The 18934-nt window shown below is 41.7% G+C and overlaps 2 protein-coding genes across 4 annotated transcripts; one reads left to right on the forward strand and one right to left on the reverse strand.

Annotated features, from left to right (window-relative positions):
• Nucleotides 1–364: 364 nt before the first annotated feature.
• Nucleotides 365–3554, reverse strand: bphl (biphenyl hydrolase like). 2 transcript variants are annotated; one of them, XM_067513932.1, is made up of 7 exons: nucleotides 3255–3554; nucleotides 1984–2087; nucleotides 1697–1863; nucleotides 1189–1345; nucleotides 957–1088; nucleotides 684–807; nucleotides 365–585 (listed from the first exon to the last, which is right to left on the reverse strand). In XM_067513932.1, exons 1-7 carry the CDS (start codon nucleotides 3341–3343, stop codon nucleotides 495–497), a joined length of 864 nt encoding a protein of 287 aa, XP_067370033.1. In that variant the 5' UTR covers nucleotides 3344–3554; the 3' UTR covers nucleotides 365–494. The 2 variants fall into 2 exon arrangements, with proteins under 2 accessions (XP_067370033.1, XP_067370034.1); XM_067513933.1 differs by having other exon boundaries at nucleotides 1189–1342; nucleotides 3255–3552.
• Nucleotides 3555–9106: 5552 nt separating this feature from the next.
• On the forward strand, nucleotides 9107–18274 carry LOC137131432 (dual specificity protein phosphatase 22-B-like). Of its 2 annotated transcripts, none has more exons than XM_067512676.1 (7): nucleotides 9107–9297; nucleotides 9393–9426; nucleotides 11211–11296; nucleotides 13518–13567; nucleotides 14035–14109; nucleotides 14727–14898; nucleotides 17681–18274. In XM_067512676.1, the coding sequence occupies exons 1-7, from the start codon at nucleotides 9277–9279 to the stop codon at nucleotides 17822–17824; spliced, it is 582 nt and encodes a 193-aa protein (XP_067368777.1). In that variant the 5' UTR covers nucleotides 9107–9276; the 3' UTR covers nucleotides 17825–18274. The 2 variants fall into 2 exon arrangements, with proteins under 2 accessions (XP_067368777.1, XP_067368778.1); XM_067512677.1 differs by having other exon boundaries at nucleotides 9108–9297; nucleotides 11214–11296.
• Nucleotides 18275–18934: the final 660 nt, after the last annotated feature.

Genomic DNA, 18934 nt, shown 5'->3' on the forward strand with positions numbered 1-18934 from the left:
CACAAATTACTACAAAGAGCCATACAAAATAGCTACACATAGACACAAAACCAGAGACACAAAGTGAGTAGAAAGGTGTAAAAGCACTAGAAAGATATAAATTGGCTACAGAAAGGAAAAAAACAAGTGTGTATCAGCTGCTAAAGGGGCTAAACAACCACAGAGACATAGGAAAGAACATAATACAAGTAGTGACATGCAAAAGTACAAGAACCACAGAGAAACATAAAACAAGTCCAAAGAGAGAAGACATCAATTGTAAACATGTTTGCATCTCCTCCAGTTTGGGTGTGTATCTCCTGTGAAGGAGAGGTCAGGATTTATTATCGTATAACTCAAGTTCAGGATGAAGTAACAACTGGGCCACTTTGTCAAAAGTTTAATCAGGACAAACTTTCTTTAACTAACTTAAATACACACAAAGCCATGATACAGCTTAACGTCTTTTGATGTGTTTGAAATTCAACCACATTATTGTCATTATTTGAGTTGTTTCACTCTTGCAGAAAGTCTTGAACCAGTTTGTTGAACTCGTCAGCAAACTTCAGGTGGAGATTGTGCTTCCCCTCTGGCATCAGATGTAATCTGGGTTATGGGTGGAAATTTAGTTTAAAGCATGAGTCGAGCAGGATAAATACATTTAAAGACACTGTGATGACAATGGTGTGTGTGAATGTTCTCACCGTGACCCCCTGATGTGTTTGAGGAGGTACTGTGGGTGGAAGCTGGGCACCATGGGGTCCTTCTCTCCATGGATGATGAGGGTTGGACAGGTGATCTGGGGCAGAAGCTCCATGCAAATGCTCCCTAACCACATCACATTACGTTTATTTGATCAACACAAAATTAAGAAGCATGTAAATCTCTCCTTATTGTGACTGCAAAAAACTTGTCATTCATCTGTTAGCTTCATAAATTCTGGGGGTTATTTGGTTTGTGCAGCGTTAATTTATCACCTCCTGGTCTGTGGGCAAACTGTGAGACCCCATCCACCCAGGCCTCCCAGGTTTTAGCAAAGACTTCTGCTCCATAAACCTCCTCCATGGGCTGCCTCATCCTTGCACTCCACTTGGAGACGTCGCGGACCGCTGGGTGTTCCCACAATAAGTAAACCATGCACACAAACAGGAAAAATGATGTCATGCACACTTTGCACAGTTAGCGAAGACAACAAAAGTGGAGGAGTACCATCATAAAGCTGGAGGTCCTGCTGGGAAATGAAAGCATTGGAGCCCCATACGACCATCTTGCTGATGAGCTTGGGGTTCCTAGCTGCTGCAACCAGGGCAGCGATTCCTCCATCACTCCAGCCCAGCAGAGAGAACTGGCTGAAGCCCAGACCCTGCTGAAAACAAACTGTACTGTTTTTAGTGTACATGCAAAATGCCACAACCTCCACTTTTTAAAATAAGGCAAAAACTGATATCACAACAGGACAGTGGTGTACATAAACAGTAAACATGCAAAAATAAACTGAGATCATGTGCTAACAAACCATGTGCTCAATTAAGTAACGCCTGTACAACTGTACGATGAGAAAATTACAGTAGTGCATGTGTGAATTTAACACAGGCTTGTTAAAAACAGGTCAATACCCACATTTATTTCTTTCATGGGACCCCTGATGGAGCTCAGTGGGGAGATTTCTCTCAGCTCTGTAATAATTATCAAGAGCTGCTGAAATGACTGATTTTACCGTCATCAGATCCACTGCGTCCTTTGCATCTCGCTCAAAGAAGTCGGCGGGAAAGTCTCTGTGGGGGGGGCGAGATTGTCCATAACCTCGGGGATCCCAGCCAACTACAGTGAAGAGCTCCTTGTTTAGAGACTTGAGCTGGGGACTGAAATCGGTCTTCGTGCTTCCTGTGGTGGCATAAAGAGACAAACAGCTCTTATGGGATGAGTAGAGGAGATGTTTTGTTCTTCCTAAACTGCCAGAGAGTCTCTGCTCTGTCATTATAAGAAAAAAGCAGTCGTATTTACCCAGAGCACCAGGAAGCAACAGAACAGCATGTTTCCCTCTGCCTGACTTCTCATAGTACAGATCCACTCCATTGACATGTTGCCTGCCCGAGGAAACTGTAGAGCTGCAGGGACACAGACAGGGGGACAGTGGCAGTAATGAGCACAGCTTAGCTCAATCAACAACATGAGATTAGTGTGTAGCTGTAGCCCACAATGACTGAACATTCATGTGATTTTGACTAGATTCTGGACTTTTTACTTGGTTTTGCACTGTTCGTGTTGTTCTGCCTGGGTCTACTGATGCAGTGCTCGTGGGTCTACTGATGCAGTCCTCAACGCATCAGCAGGGACATTTTAACAAAACACAAAGCTGCACTGGAGCTTCATGGATGCACACAAACTGCAACATCAGAACCTGCAGCTAAAAATCCATAAAAATTTCCTAGAGACATATTTATCCTCTTCATTGGTATCACAATCAGAACCAAAGTATTCACTAAAAGCACAAAGTACACAGGGCTTTGACTGTGAGCTAACATCCTGTAGGAGCATTTTATCCCAAAGCAAAAAAACAAAGCAACAGTGTTTTTTATAATGTAGTCACTGATTAAAAGGTGAAAAAAATATTTTGTCTTTTACAGCAGAAACAATTTCAAAGCTAAAAATAATGATTTATATCTTCCACTATCGGTGTTAGAGGACTGGGTTGGGATTCAGAAGAACGCAGGTTCGAATCCTACCCCACCAGTTGTGCCCCCCCCCCAGCCAATAAGAGTGCCAGCCCCAAGCCTGGCTGGGCAGGAAGGGCATCCAGCATAAAAACTCATGCCATGCTAAAAAAGCATAAATGCTAAAAAACCATAAACCATTACATATTTGTGTTCATTTTATCTCTATTTCACTCAGACTATTTTAACATATTTACTCTCACTTTTATCTCATTATTATTAGTAGTAGTAAGTAGAAGCAGTATTAAGTTTCCTTTCATCTTTGAAACACTTTAAATGACAGAATTACCATTACAGTTTGATTGATTGATTGATTGATTGATTGATTGATTGAGCCTACATTTGATTCAGGGGGGACTGGCGGGTGTCCCCTCTCCCAAGTGTCTCCATGCACTGCCTGGACAAACTTCGCCATCTAGTGGATTCACATCAAACCAGCCTTTAGATAAAGCAACGCAGCTGACAGCAGAGCAGCAATTTCCTGCTTTCTGACTGCAGCACGGGACCGTGCATATGAACGAATAGCTGTCAGAGTGAATCACACAGTCAGTTACTATTTACCAGGAGCAGGACGTCAGCAACGCTGCAGCTGCTCTGTCCACCACAGTCCTTCTCCGACAGAAACGTCCTCGAAGTACAAGCAAGGCCATTCCGCGGCAGGGGGTTTAAAGCCTGGACCCGGTCTGTCTGCACTGCAGGATTGGGTTTAGCTGATTCAGGAAACTAGATTTAGTCACACTTCCCACCCCGTCATATTCTCTGCCCATCTAAAGCGAAAGCACGAAAAACAAAGCAGAGTTGTACGGAGGCCCTGAAGGGTCATTGTCTGCGCATTGAGCCGAGCTGCTGTGCACCGAAACACACTCTGGAACAGACACCAGCGAAATACTAGTGTGTACTGCACTTACACAGTAAAATGACATGTCGAGTTTAAACCCACCCCCTCCCTTCACCACAATATGGGCCCATGTGTCTAATGAAGGTGACAAAGGTTCATTAAAACATTTTGAAATGCAGATTTTGTGTCACATACACAATCACACAGAGTGTGACATAAACAAATAAAGAACCCTAAAGGTGCACTTATATATACAGTATAAGAAAAAACATGATACAGAAGTGCGGTTTGATGTGGTTTGATGTGGAGAGTGTATTTGGGCCCAGGTGATCAGACCATGTTTAAGGGCCTGTGGGAAAAAGCTGCTCCTTATTCTCTGTGTTGGATGTCAGTGAGCCGAAGTTTCCCTGAGCACAACAGAATACGTGTTTGTTTTTTGGTTGCTAAAAAAGGGAGCACGGTGGTGGAGTGGTTAACGCTACCTTCTCACAGCTACAAGATCCCTGGTTCTAATCCACCTGCCGGCTGCAGCCTTTCATATTCTCCCTGTGTTTTTGTGGGTTTCCTCCCACAGTCCAAAGACATGCATGTTGGGTTAACTGGAGACTCTAAAATGTCCATAGGTGTGAATGTGAATGTGAATGGTTGGTCCTGATTTAATCCAAAATGCTGCAGCAAGAGTGCTGACTGGAACTAGCAAGAGATATCATATTTCACCTTCACTAGCTTCTCTCCATTGGCTTCCAATTAAATGTAGAATAGAATTTAAAACCCTGCTTCTTACATATAAAGCTCTGAATGGTCAGGCTCCATCATATTTAGAAGACCTCATAGCACCATATCATCCCAGTAGACCACTTCGCTCTCAGAATGCAGGCCTACTTGTGGTTCCCAGAATTTCCAAAAGTAGAATGGGAGGTAGAGCCTTTAGCTATCAAGCTCCTCTCTTGTGGAACCAGCTCCCAGTTCAGATTCGGGAAGCAGACACCCTCTCTACTTTTAAGTTTAGGCTTAAAACCTTCCTTTTTAATAAAGCATATAGTTAGTTATAGTTATGCTGCCATAGGCTTAGACTGCTGGGGGACCCACCCCCCAATGCACTGAGCTCCTTTCCTCCTCTTGTCCATCTCTCCTCTCCTCTCATCCCGCAATTGTCACCACTGTGTGTCATTAACTCTGTGTGTTCTCTCCCGTAGTTGTCTTTGTCCTCCTCTGTCCCCTTCTCTCTGTCCCTTTCTGCAGGTGTCCCCCAGCTTTGAAGCTGTGTGTCTTCCAGCGTGAAGCTACTGGTCCTACCAATCTGCCCGATGTTTTGTTGTTGCTTTTTGTTGCTCTGTTCTTTTCTCTCTCCCCTTTCCACTCACCCCAACTGGTCGAGGCAGATGGCCGTCCACCCTGAGCCTGGTTCTGCTGGAGGTTTCTTCCGTTAAAGGGAGTTTTTCCTCTCCACTGTTGCCTATGGCTTGCTCCAGGGGGAATTGTTGGGTTCTCTTTATATATCTTTATAATCTTGACTTTATTCTGTAAAGTGCCCTGAGATGACTTTGTTGTGAATTGGCGCTATATAAATAAAGTTGAATTGAATTGAATCCTGATACAGACTGCAGACCTGTCCAGGGTGGCCCCCACCTCTCAACCAATGAGAGCTGGGAAGATGCTCCTGACCCCCCCGCATGACCCAAATAGGATAAGTGGCGACAGATGATGGATAGATGGTAATTATCAGAACAGTCAATTAAGTGATTTAAAACAGCCACAAAAAATTATATAATGATGAATAAGAGAGTTAATCTAAATGCTGTTTGTCTGATAAAGACTCTGAACCGATTTCAATATTTGAAGTAAATGTCATGTAATACTTAAGACATAATAATGATAAATGAGTAGATCACTTCGATTAAAGTTTTTTTTTATAGCGCAAATTTACAACAAATTCATCTCAAGGCACTTTGCATAATAAAAGCTATAGAGATGTATAAAGAAAACCCCACAATTCCCCCTTGAGCAAGTCCTAGGCAACAGTGGAGAGGAAAAACTCCCTTTAACGTCAGAAACCTTCAGCAGAACCAAGCTCAGAGTGGGCAGCCATCTACCTTGACCAGTTGGGGTGACTGGAAACTGGAGACAGAAAAGAAAAAGTGCAACAAAAGCAACAACAAAACATGCCAATGTTCCGTAGGTGGAAGAAGGCTGTTCTAGAGATTTGTTTTATATGTTAGGTAAAGGACAAATCCTGGTCAAAAATAACTCCAAGGTTCCTTGCAGTAGTACTGGAGGCCAGACTTATGTCATCTAGAGTAACAATATGGTTGGACGTTCTATTTCTGAGATTTATGGGCCTAAATACTATGACTTCAGTTTTGTTTGAGTTCAGAAGTAAAAAATTGTGGGACATCCAGGCCTTTATGTCTTGTAGGCTTGAAGCTTGATTAAATTATTTTTTTCATCTGGTTCTATAGATAGATATAGCTGGATATAATCAGCATAGAAATGGAAATTTATGGAGTGTTTTCTAATAATGTTGCCTAAAGGAGACATACAGTATATAAATTAAATTAAAGACTCTAACACAGAGTCTTGTGGAACTTCATGGCTAACCTTTAAGTGCATGGCGGATTTACAAGTGCATGGCGGATGAACAAATTGAAGTCTATCAGTTGATAGACTTCAATTTGATAGATAAGATTTACACCAATCTAGTGCAGTTCCTTTAATTCCAATTTCATGTTCCAGTCTCTGTAATAAAATGTTATGATCAATGGTATCAAATGCAGCACTAAGATCTAACAGAACAAGTATAGAGACTAGTCCATTATCTGAGGCCAAGAGAAGATCGTTGGTGACTTTTACCAGTGCTGTTTCTGTACTATGATGAACTTTAAATCCTGACTGAAAGTCTTCATACAAATGAAGACTTTTCAGACAGTACAGGTGATCACATAATTGTTTTGCAACTACTTTTCAAGGATTTTAGAAATAAAGGGGAGATTAGATATTGGTCTGTATTTTGCTAAAACACCTGGGTCAAGACAGGGTTTTTTAAGTAGTGGTTTAATTACAGCTACCTTATAGTCCTGTGGTACATACTCTGTTTCTAAAGATAGATTGATGATATCTAAAAGGAACGTATCTATTGCGGGTAAAGCTTCCTTGAACAGTTTAGCTGGAATAGGGTCTAGCAGACAGGTTGTTGGTTTAGATGAGGTAATAATTGAAGTTAGCTCAGATAGATCTATGGGTAAAAAGCAGTCTAAGAGGGAGTGGGGCCTTACCAATGATTCTAGTAATGTTGTACATGAAGATCTATCTGTAATATTTGGGGGGAGGATCTGGTGAATTTTTTTCATTCATAAAAAAAGTCACGAATTCATTGCTGCTCAGAGTTAAGGGAATAGTAGGCTCAACAGAACTATGGCTCTTAGTCAGCCTGGCTACAGTGCTGAATAGAAACCGGGGGTTGTTCTTGTTTTCTTCTATTTATGATGAATAATATGCTGTTCTGGCATCACAGAGGGCTTTTAAAAAATATATTATTGAACTGTTTTTCAAAGCTAAATGAGATTCTTCTAAATTAGTGGGACGCCACTTCCTCTCAAACTTTTGTGTTGCCTGTTTTAAGTTGCGTGTTTGTGAACTATACCATGGAGATCACCTCTTCTGGTTTACTGCCTTCTTTTTCAGAGGGGAAACACTATTGAGTATTGTACGTAGTGAGGCTGCAGAATTGTCAACAAGATAATCAACTTGTGCAGGAGTAACATTAAGGTGGCTACTTTCCATTGTTTTGACATATGGTGAAGCAAATCATGAAAGAATCATTTCCTTAAATTTGTTCACAGCATTTTTAAGCATCTGCTGTAGTGGAATTAATTTCTAACTGCTGTATAGTCTATTATTCTAAATTCAAATGTTTTTAGAAAATGATCAGACAGAAAAGAATTATGAGGACATACTGTTAAATTATCAGTTTGAATGGCATATGTAAGGACAAGGATCAGTGCCTGTGACCCATCACCTGCTCTTTGCTGGTTTGACATCAACATAAGCTGAACAAATAATTTTCACTCCTTTAAAAAGTGTCAGTAGAAATCATTGAACAGAGGGTGGTTCATTGCGATCACTGCAGTGGGTCCGAGACACACACGTGTCTCGGACCCACTGCAGTGATCGTCTGCTGGGTGCAAAAAACAAAGTGACTTCAAAACAGAAAGTAACTGCCGAGGTAATGTACCCTCTTCCTCTTTTTAAAGAGTGATTTAATCATCGACATCTCACATGTATCTGTACAGCGCAACCCCACACCCCTTCACCCACACACACGACACACACTGATGAGGATAGTTCTTATGCTGCATCTATTCAAAAAGCTCCCCAGTGTGTGTTGGCTTATCAATGGGTTTGATCCACTACTCTCTTTTTTGAGGCAGGCAGCTTTTTGTAAACGCCCCCACCCTCCTCTGCCTGTCAGCGCGTCTGAGCTGTGGCACACACTGAACCACACACAGGAACAGAAGACAACGACACACAGCTTGGCTAAAAATACCTCGATGGCCTCACAGCGATGTGTTGGAGACTTAGCATGAGTTACTGGAAACGTGGTGACTGGTGCAGATTTCGGTGCATGTCCACCGAGTCGACACATAATTTATAATAAATGGGGGAATTCTTAGTTCTGTTTATAAGCAATAAGAGTCATCAGGAGCTGAAAAAGTTTTAGTGCTTCGGTCTGATTGGCAAAAGGAAAAATTCTTGTTAGCAGTGCAACTCTACTCGAGGCATAGGACCCATCAGCTGTTTTACTGAGGGTGAAATCTTTAGACCTTGGTGATCCACTATGAGTCGGACAGTCTTGTTTTACAGTGAAACACAATCCATTTAGGACGAGTCACAATGATTAAAACGTGTTCAAAAGAGCCTGCAACCGCAACAAAAACACAGATATTTTCTGGTTCCAGCTTCTCCAATTGAAGGATATTCTGCTTTTCCCTGATTTCATAATCTTTCAATGGTCATAATCCACTGAATATTTTGAGGGATAAACCTGGCAGTGATGCTCATTGTTCCCGGTGGATGGATCCACACTGACTGTGTGGATTGAGTTTTTAAAATGTTGTTACATTTAATGATTAAACCGCGACATTGTCTTGTTTGATTATCAAGACATTTGACACAGATTTTCATGATCCCCACAGGAAGAATCTCAAAGACTTTGGTTGGTCCCTATTGACTAAATAAAGGTTTATTTATTCAAATATTGACAACAGACATCACCGTGCAGACATTCACTTACTGTTGTACATTCCAACTAGAGCATGGATGAGGTGAGTCCTGTCAGGCCCTGTAATTTCAGTTTGATGTTCACAGAAAACACACATGCACACTTTTCCTTCTGTCAGAAGCTGAGACTGCAAGTGGCACGTTTTTTCATTCACAGGGGCAGCTTTTGTGGCAGCACCTCAGGAGATCGTCCGGGTCCAGCCTGGCCCCCCGCTGGATTTCAGCTATCTTTGTCTGGTTGGTATGTGCTTATCTGCGCCCCGTGACACACTCTTGTTCTAAATATAAATATCCACGTAGGGTGTTTCACTGCTGGCGTCGCAGGACCACACGTCCAGCAGCACTTTGAAGGCTTGTGCAATGCTGGGATGCACTAATAATGGAAACTGCGGGAAGCTTGGATGATACAGTCTGCGTAATAATCTCCATTTCGTCCTCAGCTTTGTTTTTGGGAAAACCTCAGTAGACATGGGTAATGGAATAAACAAGGTAGGATTCACTTTTGTGTAAAAATTATATTTTTTATGTTTTTACTCTGATGACTCCCCTTTTCTGCGTGTAACTAAACTTCTACCTTTTTTCAGGTCCTGCCTGATCTTTACCTGGGAAATTTAAAAGGTCAGCTTCCGAACCCTTTGTCATCTGAGGGACGAATTGATTTATTTTCAGGATAATATAGTCGAGTATGTTTCAGTTCCTCATACAGAGGGGCATGTGGTGAGATGCTACGCTGAGCTTAGTTTCTATAGAGTGGGGAGGTCACAGTGTGGAGCTGCGTATTTGGATGTAAAAAATGCAGCGCGTTTCTTGATTCTGTGTGTGTGTGTGTGTGTGTGTGTGTGTGTGTGTGTGTGTAAGCAGCTGGAGGAAACTAATTATTTTTCAGGGCTGGTGCTGCAGAGAGCACACGAGGGTTGGTTGTGGGAGGGGATGCCCCACAGCGTGGGGGTGTCCCCACTGTGCACTGCAGTCCACACGTTTCCACAAAGTAGCAAATTTAATCATGAATGAGCTTTTTTTATGTAGACTTCACACACATTAAATGTTACTCAGTTTACACAGAAAATGACATAAAAACCAGGATTGCTGTTGGTTAACATGACAGGTTCAGGGAATCACTATCAAACAGGAAACCTGACTCTTTTGTCATGTTCACCATGATCTTATATCATCATGACATCAGCATCTTTTTGACCGAGCACAACAGTGAAGTTAGGCAACAGTTTAAAGAGCAGCTGCTATGCATCATGTGAAATATTGTTAGATGATTATTTCACCTCAAAATGTAAAAATGTCTAAACTCTGTAGCTACAAAGCAAACGTGTTATTTAAGTTTCCATTTGTTTGATTAGCTGTGTCTTTTTATTTCTAGGATTCGTAGTCTGGTCGAGTCTCTGGCTGCTCTTCTACTTCAAAATCACTGTCATATTTCAGTTTGGTAGATTTACATTAAAGGTTTCTCATGAATTCCACTCCTCTTAGTTGCATTAGCAGTTTAACCAGGAGAATTTTTAAGATAATATTGTAAATGGATATTTGTTTCAGCTGGGGAAAAGTCAACCTGTGTTTTGCCTTCAGCTGAGGATGTGTGCTCTCTGGCTTAACAGCACCAGTCTGTTTTTATGAACTTTGTGTAGTTTCTGCTTATTGTTTTATAGACATTTGTATGGTTCCAGTTTTACCCACTGAACAGAACAGTGGTACTTTAGCGTTCATAGGCCGCTCAATGTCCCAGTCTGTCCCTGGCAGAAAACCAGCTCTCTGTGCTGCCACATTTTATTTGATATCAACACCCTGATGGCTCATAAAAATATCTGTTTCATCACCAACACACTGGGAAACCTGTGCCACTGTTTGACCCTGATGTCTGACTTACAGTGACTTAAGATTATGTCTCCTTACTGTGGACACTTCTAACTTCTAACTTATTTCTAAGCTACAGCGGATAAGCTGTCAGTCTTGCAGTTTATTAGAAAGACTTGAATTGATTTGGCTTGCAGAAGGCCCCAGTACAGACCCACCTATGTCTCACATAGGTAGCACCATCAGCATCCTGCAAACCTGCAAAGCATGAGAAAAAAGTGCTCAAGACACATCTGTCCAAGGTAGAAAACATTTGGCTTCCTTTGAAAGAACAAAATTTGATTAAAACAATTACTGTTTCTTGCTTTTGGGACAAGCTGTTGGACTGTTTTAGAAACACTGGTTTTCCGGTTTTTCTTTCAGTTCCAAACAAGAGCAAAACCTTGAAGCCATAAAGACACATTTGCTTGGGAGACATTCAGGAGGGGGGGGGTTGTTGGGTAGAAATATGCTTAATTTAGGCTAAAGCTTGCATGTGACGATTTGTGATTGGACGGAGAAATATTTGCAATTTTTAAAACCCTTCTCTTTGCCACCAGCAGATGCACGAGACAGGGAGCTATTGACCCAGCACAACATCACCCACATCCTGTCGATCCATGACGCAGCTGCACCCGTCCTGGAGGTGGCCTGTCCTCTGTGTGTGCATGCGTGTGTGTGTCCCACATGGACCTGTGTGACCCCCTGACACGAACACTAAAAGTACCCAACCTACCTCGAACTTGCCACCTTTCAATTTTATCCCTGCAGCTTCATAGTCATTCTGAAAGTGTGTGATGTTGGCTGCAGACCTGAGGTGCTGCACAATGCATTTCCCTTACTTAATGTCTTCACAGGGCTGCAACCAATTAATATTAACAGTTTAGCGATACATTTTTTTTGTCATAAACAAAATTGGTTAACAAAACCGCAAACATTTGTAAGTCACTGTGACGCTTCACTCTCCCAACAGATGTTGACAAAGAAGAGGAGATTAGTTTTACAGCTGGAAGAGTGGAACCAGCAGATTTGAAAATGGCAATTCATTCATCAATTACCACATGGATTCTTCGAACATTATTTCACACGATGTTATTGTGGTTGGTCTGGATGTGAAGGAGTAAGCACATGTCAGATTTGCTCAAACACAGAAAACGACCACTTCTAAAAAGTGTGAAAGTCCCATGTTCTTTTGCTTGAAAAGTTCCTTTTGACCTGTCAGTTACAGCACCTGAATTTCACCAGCGTTTGCCAAGCAACTTGTTTTCTGAATGTGCTGCCGGACTGTGTGGGATCCCAGCGAATCTCTGTGCACTTTCCGTTTGAGGGGTAAATGGTCGCTTAAGTGTGCACTCTGTTTCGCAGCTGTGATGCAGATGCAGGCCACAAACTGTGGGATATGTTTCACATAAGATGCTTTTAGCTCAACAGCTTGAAGTCCATAAAGTCTTGAAAGTGGAACTGCATTTTAAAAAAAAAGGTTTCTGGCTTTTCAATGCTGCATTTAGACGTGACGATTTGTGTATGAGAGAGCGGGAAGGTGTTTTCTTGTGTGTACGTGTCAGGAGGGGAGAAGTAGCTGAATGTAAAGTAGCATCAAACCTGCTGCTGTGTGAAATGTTCCTCCATGCTTCTACTTTGGCGAAAATCCTGAATTCGTCTGAGATCTTCAGTGCCCGCTTTCACAACTTTCATCTTTTCTTGCTGAAAGCGAGGATGAAAAGTGCTCAGAGATTTCTCTACACTTTCTCCATCCATGCTAGCCTGTTTCATTGAACACTGAAGAGAAACAGCAACTTGTATTACAGTATCACTACCCAAACTGGTCAACCACCAAAACTTTTAAAAAGGTTTTGGGCATGAGACGAAGTCTCAGCCGACAGACTGAGCTGTGTGAGTTGTGTTGACGCTCACCCCGCAGCCCATGAATCCAGGCCGCTGGAAAAATCCTAATGGTTATCATAGGATTGTTGTCACATTCACTGGTGTGACGCAGCCTTTTTCTGTGGCACAATGATGACTCAGGTCTGTTCAAGCAGTGGGGCCCAAATGGCCAGATGGGATGGTTTATTTGCATACCTAACAGTCAAAACTGCTGACTGATCGATTTCTTGGAAGACAGCTTGGTGGGTCCTGAGAGAGGAAGGTAAAAATTTGCAACCACCAAACCTCCGGATGGTCGGATGTGCCCTTTTCTGTTCACATCTGTAGATTAAGTTATTACAAAAGAGAACGACGGGTCAGCTTAATGGAACGCAGAAACTTTCTAAATATATATCTTTGTTTGTGAGTGTGCTCGTGATTTCTGTGTCTGGGTCTGATTTGACAAATAGCATCACTGAGCCACAGTCATAATGGCTTTGAGGAGTGATGGTGCAAAGATAGGAGTCCTTCTCAGTATTTGTTTGCATAAGCTTTTGAATCTTCCTGTTAAAAATTTACAATTGACTGACAGAAGGACTGCATGTTTCACCGACATGTGCATGTTTTCTGGTGTTTAAAGTTTGTGTGAGCACCTTGTGTGTGGAGACCTGTCTACAGCTCTTCCAGAGCTCAGTGTGTCCCAGAGGGCTCAGGGGGTTTTGCAGCAGTGCAGTCATAATGGGACAAGGTGGTTTCTGTCCACTGCACGTAGTGTACCATCAGCTGCCAGGTGTTCTGTACAGAGCCCACAGAAACACACACACATACACAAATATCGTTATGTCGTGACCTGCCACGCCAGCGCTGAGCAGCAGGGTCAGGGGGACAAGTTTTCGGGGGCTGTCCCACACACCGGCAAAACAGGAAGTGACCCACAGTGAGATGTACAGTAAAAAACTAATTCAGTGCTTTGGGTGTAAACTCTTTCCTCTTTTGCACTGCAGGACATGACGTATCTTTGTATCCCTGCTGCTGACCGCTCTAAGCAAAATCTGTGAGTACTTCAATTATGATGTACATAGACAAACATCAAATCATCACCCAAACCATCGTCCTCAGTGCCTCAGATAAATTTAGCATGTTGTGACTTATGTTGAGTGTAAGTGCAAAAACATCCATCAAGCAAAGAGTCTAAATTAAATTTCCACAGCTTCACATAAAGAATAAGTGTGATATTTACAATTTAATATATTATGAAGGTTATTTGAAGTATTCTTACTCAAACAGCTGTGTGCAGAAAGTTCCTGAGTTTGGCTGAAGTGACTTAGATTTTTGCTGCCTTGTACCTCACTTGTAAGTCGCTTTGGATAAAAGCGTCTCCTAAATGAGTAAAGTTGCATTTGATATTTTACATGATGTTAAGTCACAAAAGTCACATTAAATCAGTCATAATATAATTCATAATACACAAAAAATGGCTTTGGAAGGTTGTATATTACTGATAATATGATGTTTTGCCAGAGTTCAGTACTTCAGAGACAGCATCATGTTTATCCACGAGTCCCGTCTGAAAGGAGAAGGCTGCCTTGTCCACTGGTCAGTAAAAAGAAATAAAAAAATATATTTATTTATTTATTGGCTTGTTCCTTTGTTAAACATTTAATCTTACCACGAGCTGCAGAAGCAACGTTTTGCTTTCATGTCTCGTTAAAAAAAATACTTTGCAGTAAAAGCATCAGTGTAACATTTAATGCCCTACTTGTATTTGTACTTTAAAATAAACTTTAAACTTTAAGTTGTAATATGCAGTAAAAAAAAGCACGGGATATGAAACCGGTGTAATTTGCATGCGACAGCGTTGAAAGGAAGAAGCATTAATTTTGAAATTGGGCAGATTTTTTGGTTGAGAACAATATGCATTTGCCTCACACTGATCAGAGGCTGGAGGTCCTCACATTTTATTAACCCCACTTTCATTTTCAGCCACATCACTCACCATCAGGACCTGCCTGACATTAAATTGGGTTAAAACTTTCATAGTACATTTCATTACCTTTCATGTTCTCTGAAATCAAACGTGCAAAATCAGGCATTTAACCACAACTTTAGGAAAGATGGGGTTTCACTTCTTTGTACACTAAAGAAGAGAGTCTGTGCAGCAGTCTGTGTGCCGACAGCTAAACAAGCTGCTGCTTGATGCTCTGCTCTCTCAGTGTGGCAGGAGTCTCTCGCAGTGTGACTCTGGTGGTGGCCTACATAATGACGGTGACGGGCCGCGGCTGGGTGGAGTCGCTGGCGGCAGTGAGGGCGGCCCGGCCGTGTGCGGGGCCCAACTCGGGCTTCCTGCGGCAGCTGGAGGAGTTTGAAAACACCGAACTGGCAGAAGTAAGTGACGCTTTGCTGTTCTGGCTTAAAGCTGCAGTTTGATTTCTCTATGAAAAGCTGAGGTTTTGATGCCATGAAGGGCCTCTGTTAACCAACAGCCGTTCATTGCACGTTAAGTCAGTATCTGCCACTAAATTATGTATTTGTGATGCAGAGTGATGCTGAGTTTATAAATACGGCTCTTTTTCAAATATAGATCAGCTCCAGGCTGTGGAGTTATTACACTACTACACTACCACGAGACCCCATGTCTGTCGTTGGAAAACCAGCGACTATAAAACTGTGATTATTTCTTTGTGCTTCACAAATGCCGCAATGTGATGAGAGGAGAACAAATCACTTACCATGTTTGAATGTGGCATCCAGTTGTACTTAAGACATCTGTGGGTCTAGTGGATCAGGATGTGATGCTGTTGCCTGGCTACCTGGTTTGGTTTGCACACACATTACATCCTGACCTCAGTTAGAGGTCATGCAGTCACTTACAGTAGAGGGACAGGTGTACCACACTTTCAAACACTATCTTCACTTCAGATCACAGCAGGCTTATTAAGATTTTCCACATATCCTTCTCCACACCAGCGATTCCCAGGAGTTCCCAGGCCAGAAAAGACGCATAATCTCTCAAAGGTCAACTCTGAGCTCCTTTTGGAATTCTGAGCTCTGCACCCTGACTCTAAGGCTGAGCCCGGACACCCTACAGAGGAAACTCATTTTGGCCGCTTGTATTCACCATCCAACATTTTCAGTCCCAGAATTAACCTCAGAAAAACATGCACCGGATCTTGGTGTCTATGAACACACAGTCCTGTATCTCTAGACAACTCCTGGACATTGATTCTTCTGGGCCTCTCTGAGCACCAGCAGCTGAAGAGATAGTGAAGAGACAGAGAGACAGTGCCATTCCAGGTAGTTCCTCCCATTCATTTCCTTCAGCCAGCACTACGAGAGCGTTACTGTCAGGAGAACGTTGAGGCAATGTGAGACTCCAGCGCGGCTTCACTGTCAGGGCCGACCTTCAGCCATGCTGCATCATTTGGACCGTGGACATCAGTTATCTCATTGGGAGTTGTCCTCTTTTTAGCTACAGTCCTGTAAACCTTAAACTAAATTATTAGCCATAATTCAGTAATCTTTGCGAAAATTTCTGGACTAAGCAGTTGTAGGTCAAACAACCATCAGGAGTTTGTGAGTGTATTCAGCATGTTTCTGCAAATCACAGATGTTTAAGTAAAGTGTGATTTGTTGCTGAAATGCGATAAGAATCTCTCTCAGAATGAACTGTTCTTCAAACTGTGCTCAGCGGTAAACTTGTGTTTGTAGGCTCCTGTCACATCTTCAGACATGTGATCATACAATAATGTGGTCACTGCCATGAATATCGTGGCTTTAATGGCTCAGTACCTGCTGCTACTTCAGTCACAGTCACATCACTTTCCTTGGACATGGACATTTACTGTGTCTCTACTTTGATATTTCACTTTTCCCCATTTAATTATCAGATGTGTGATGTTAATTGGGGTAGGAGAAAAGCACAGCTTTATGTTCTGTCACGGCAGCAAACTGGTGCATCAGTGTTCTAACTGAGATTTGCTGCGAAAAACTTAAAATATGCTTTATTGATGTAAAAGATCAGGCTTTAAAACTTGACTTTGATGTCCTTTTTTTGAATCCGAGGCATGGATTTTATGTAAATGTTTGATATTGTGTGACATGAAGTGCAGCAGTTTTGCAGAAAAATTCTTCAGGGATCGTTTTTGCACAAACAGGAGAAGTAAAGTACCTAAAACACAACTTACACACAAGAAGACAAAACATGAGTTCACGGGTTCAAAGACGTTTCTTTCATCTGGTAATTTTAACATAATTTGTGTTATAATTTGACAAGTGTTTGACAGCTGATTCCATTTTGATTTTTTATGTCAGTATGTGCTTATTATGAACTGTTATTAACAAAACTTAACATTTTCTTTTGTTAAGTTTTATGAAACAGAGCTTTCTCTGAATTTTCTTGCACATTAAATTTCATGGATTAGACAGTTTCTCTCACTACTCATCCACCCAATTTCTGGAGGTTTAGACACTCACCACAGATTAAACCGATCAGCCAAACATGAATATGTCCTGCTGGTGTGACTCAGTACATGTGTCCGAACACACACTGCTTCACAACAGGACATGGGCTATGCTGACACATATGCTACACATCACAACATTAGAACCACCTTCAGGTTAAAACGCAGTGTGTTAATAGACAGAACCACATTTACCAATATCTGCTTAATGTTTTAACGTCAGTCCTTTTCTGAGGTGAATTCTGGGAAAGATGCTGCATTAATTTTGAAAAGTCACTTTAAGGAAATTTTATGTGTGAGTCATGCAGGCTCATGGTTAGGCTGGAAAAGTATTTGGTATAAAATACTTTGTATACTGGACCTTAAAGCATTCAATGTGCATTTGTCACATGTTTTTTCAACAAAGAAACTCTTCATGTAATAAGAATATTATTATAGCATTAATTATTATTACAGAATATAAACACTTGTCTCAGCAAATGTGCAAACACTTATTACATTATGTCCTCATCATTTCATGACATTAGGAGTTTTCACAGACATCTACAGTGTGACCTGAGGGGTGTTTGATGACCTGACAGTAAATGTCCCATTAAAGCTTAAATCCAAATTGACCCCCCCCCCTTTCCTTTTTGCTGAAGTTGGACACTTCATTTGTGCATCTTGACCTTGACACTTTGACACCCCCTGTGCTCTGTGCCCTGCAGTATCGAGGCTGGTGGAAGGATCGATACGGGAAGAACTCGTTCAACGATGACGAGGAGATAGAAGCGCTTCTAACTGGGAAATCCACCAACAGCAGAACCATCACAGACAGCATCAGTCCTGCACTGACTACAAGAGGCACCTGAAGAAACACCTTGTGCCATCTTCACCTGATTTCTGCAGAGTCCAGCTACAACAGAAACACCTACTGTCAAGATACAGATAGAATACAATGAATTATGTTTGCAGATGAGCTGCGCAATCATGTGATGGGGGGTTTTTAATGGCATTATCACGAGTCCCCTTCGTCATGTCATGTCCTTGCCTCTAACTGTCAAAACAACATGCAAGGGCAGTCAAGCGCAACACCAGGGAAATATGTACATACAGTCCACAGTGTGAACACACCCCCCCCACCCCCCACCCCACCGTCACTTCTGTTATGCTGTGTCCTGCACTTAAAATATGAGTAGGACTTTCTATAGACATTGTGAAAGCTGGCGACTACTGTATCTTCCAGTAAAAGAGCAGAAGCACTTTTGTTTATCAGTGTTGCTGCAGTATCCCTCAATTAAACGAGTGCTCGCTTTGGTTCACACTCTTTAATTTGTAGACTCTCAATGAAGTTTGCACATTTGTAACGTCACCAGGAGGAGGTAAACACACATGTTCTGTTCAGATTAATATCAGTGAACACTGGCTTTATTCAGTAATTCAGTATTGCAGGATATCTGTGTGATGCATTCAAGTACATAACTTGTGTAAATGTACCTACAATGACTTATAATGGTACACTTACTTTTAGGTACTTGTACTTAACTTGAGGTTCTACTTTACACCCATGGATGGATTACACAGGGGCCTTGGGGACATAAAGTAACTACAGAGACAAACTACAAACAAGAAAAGCAAAACTGATTAAAGACACACAAAATGGCCTCTTTTACAAGTCTGTGTTACTTCAGTTGATGCAGTACTGTAGGTTCAGTTGTCAGAATGAGTCTCAGTTAACAATAATACAAAGAAGTACTGTTACTGCCGATGATTAGTTATTACACATTTATACTTGAAATGTACTGTGTAGTTTTTGTATGACCTTGAAAAATTGCATCTTTCTACTTCAAATTACTCAGTACTAAATACGTTACTTTCATATTATTTTCATAACTTTATTTTACTCGAGAAAGCGTTTGAATTTGGATTGTTTATTGTGCACAAACCTTCAGAGAAATTGTCAGCATGTGATTTCTTTAACG

This window comes from Channa argus, chromosome 8 (assembly GCF_033026475.1).
Source record: "Channa argus isolate prfri chromosome 8, Channa argus male v1.0, whole genome shotgun sequence".
NCBI lineage: Eukaryota > Metazoa > Chordata > Actinopteri > Anabantiformes > Channidae > Channa > Channa argus.

What these genes read in the sequence shown, in the direction of transcription:
- bphl (XM_067513932.1), bottom strand. Translation starts at nt 3,343, where the DNA reads ATGGCCTTGCTTGTACTTCGAGGACGTTTCTGTCGGAGAAGGACTGTG. An exon ending in GTTGCTTCCTGGTGCTCTGG is followed by an intron (nt 1,864 to 1,983) that starts GTAAATACGACT and finishes ATGCCACCACAG; the next exon opens with GAAGCACGAAGACCGATTTC. An exon ending in GGACCTCCAGCTTTATGATG is followed by an intron (nt 1,089 to 1,188) that starts GTACTCCTCCAC and finishes GGGAACACCCAG; the next exon opens with CGGTCCGCGACGTCTCCAAG.
- LOC137131432 (XM_067512676.1), top strand. Translation starts at nt 9,277, where the DNA reads ATGGGTAATGGAATAAACAAG. An exon ending in CAGCTGCACCCGTCCTGGAG is followed by an intron (nt 11,297 to 13,517) that starts GTGGCCTGTCCT and finishes TTTGCACTGCAG; the next exon opens with GACATGACGTATCTTTGTAT. An exon ending in GACCGCTCTAAGCAAAATCT is followed by an intron (nt 13,568 to 14,034) that starts GTGAGTACTTCA and finishes ATGTTTTGCCAG; the next exon opens with AGTTCAGTACTTCAGAGACA.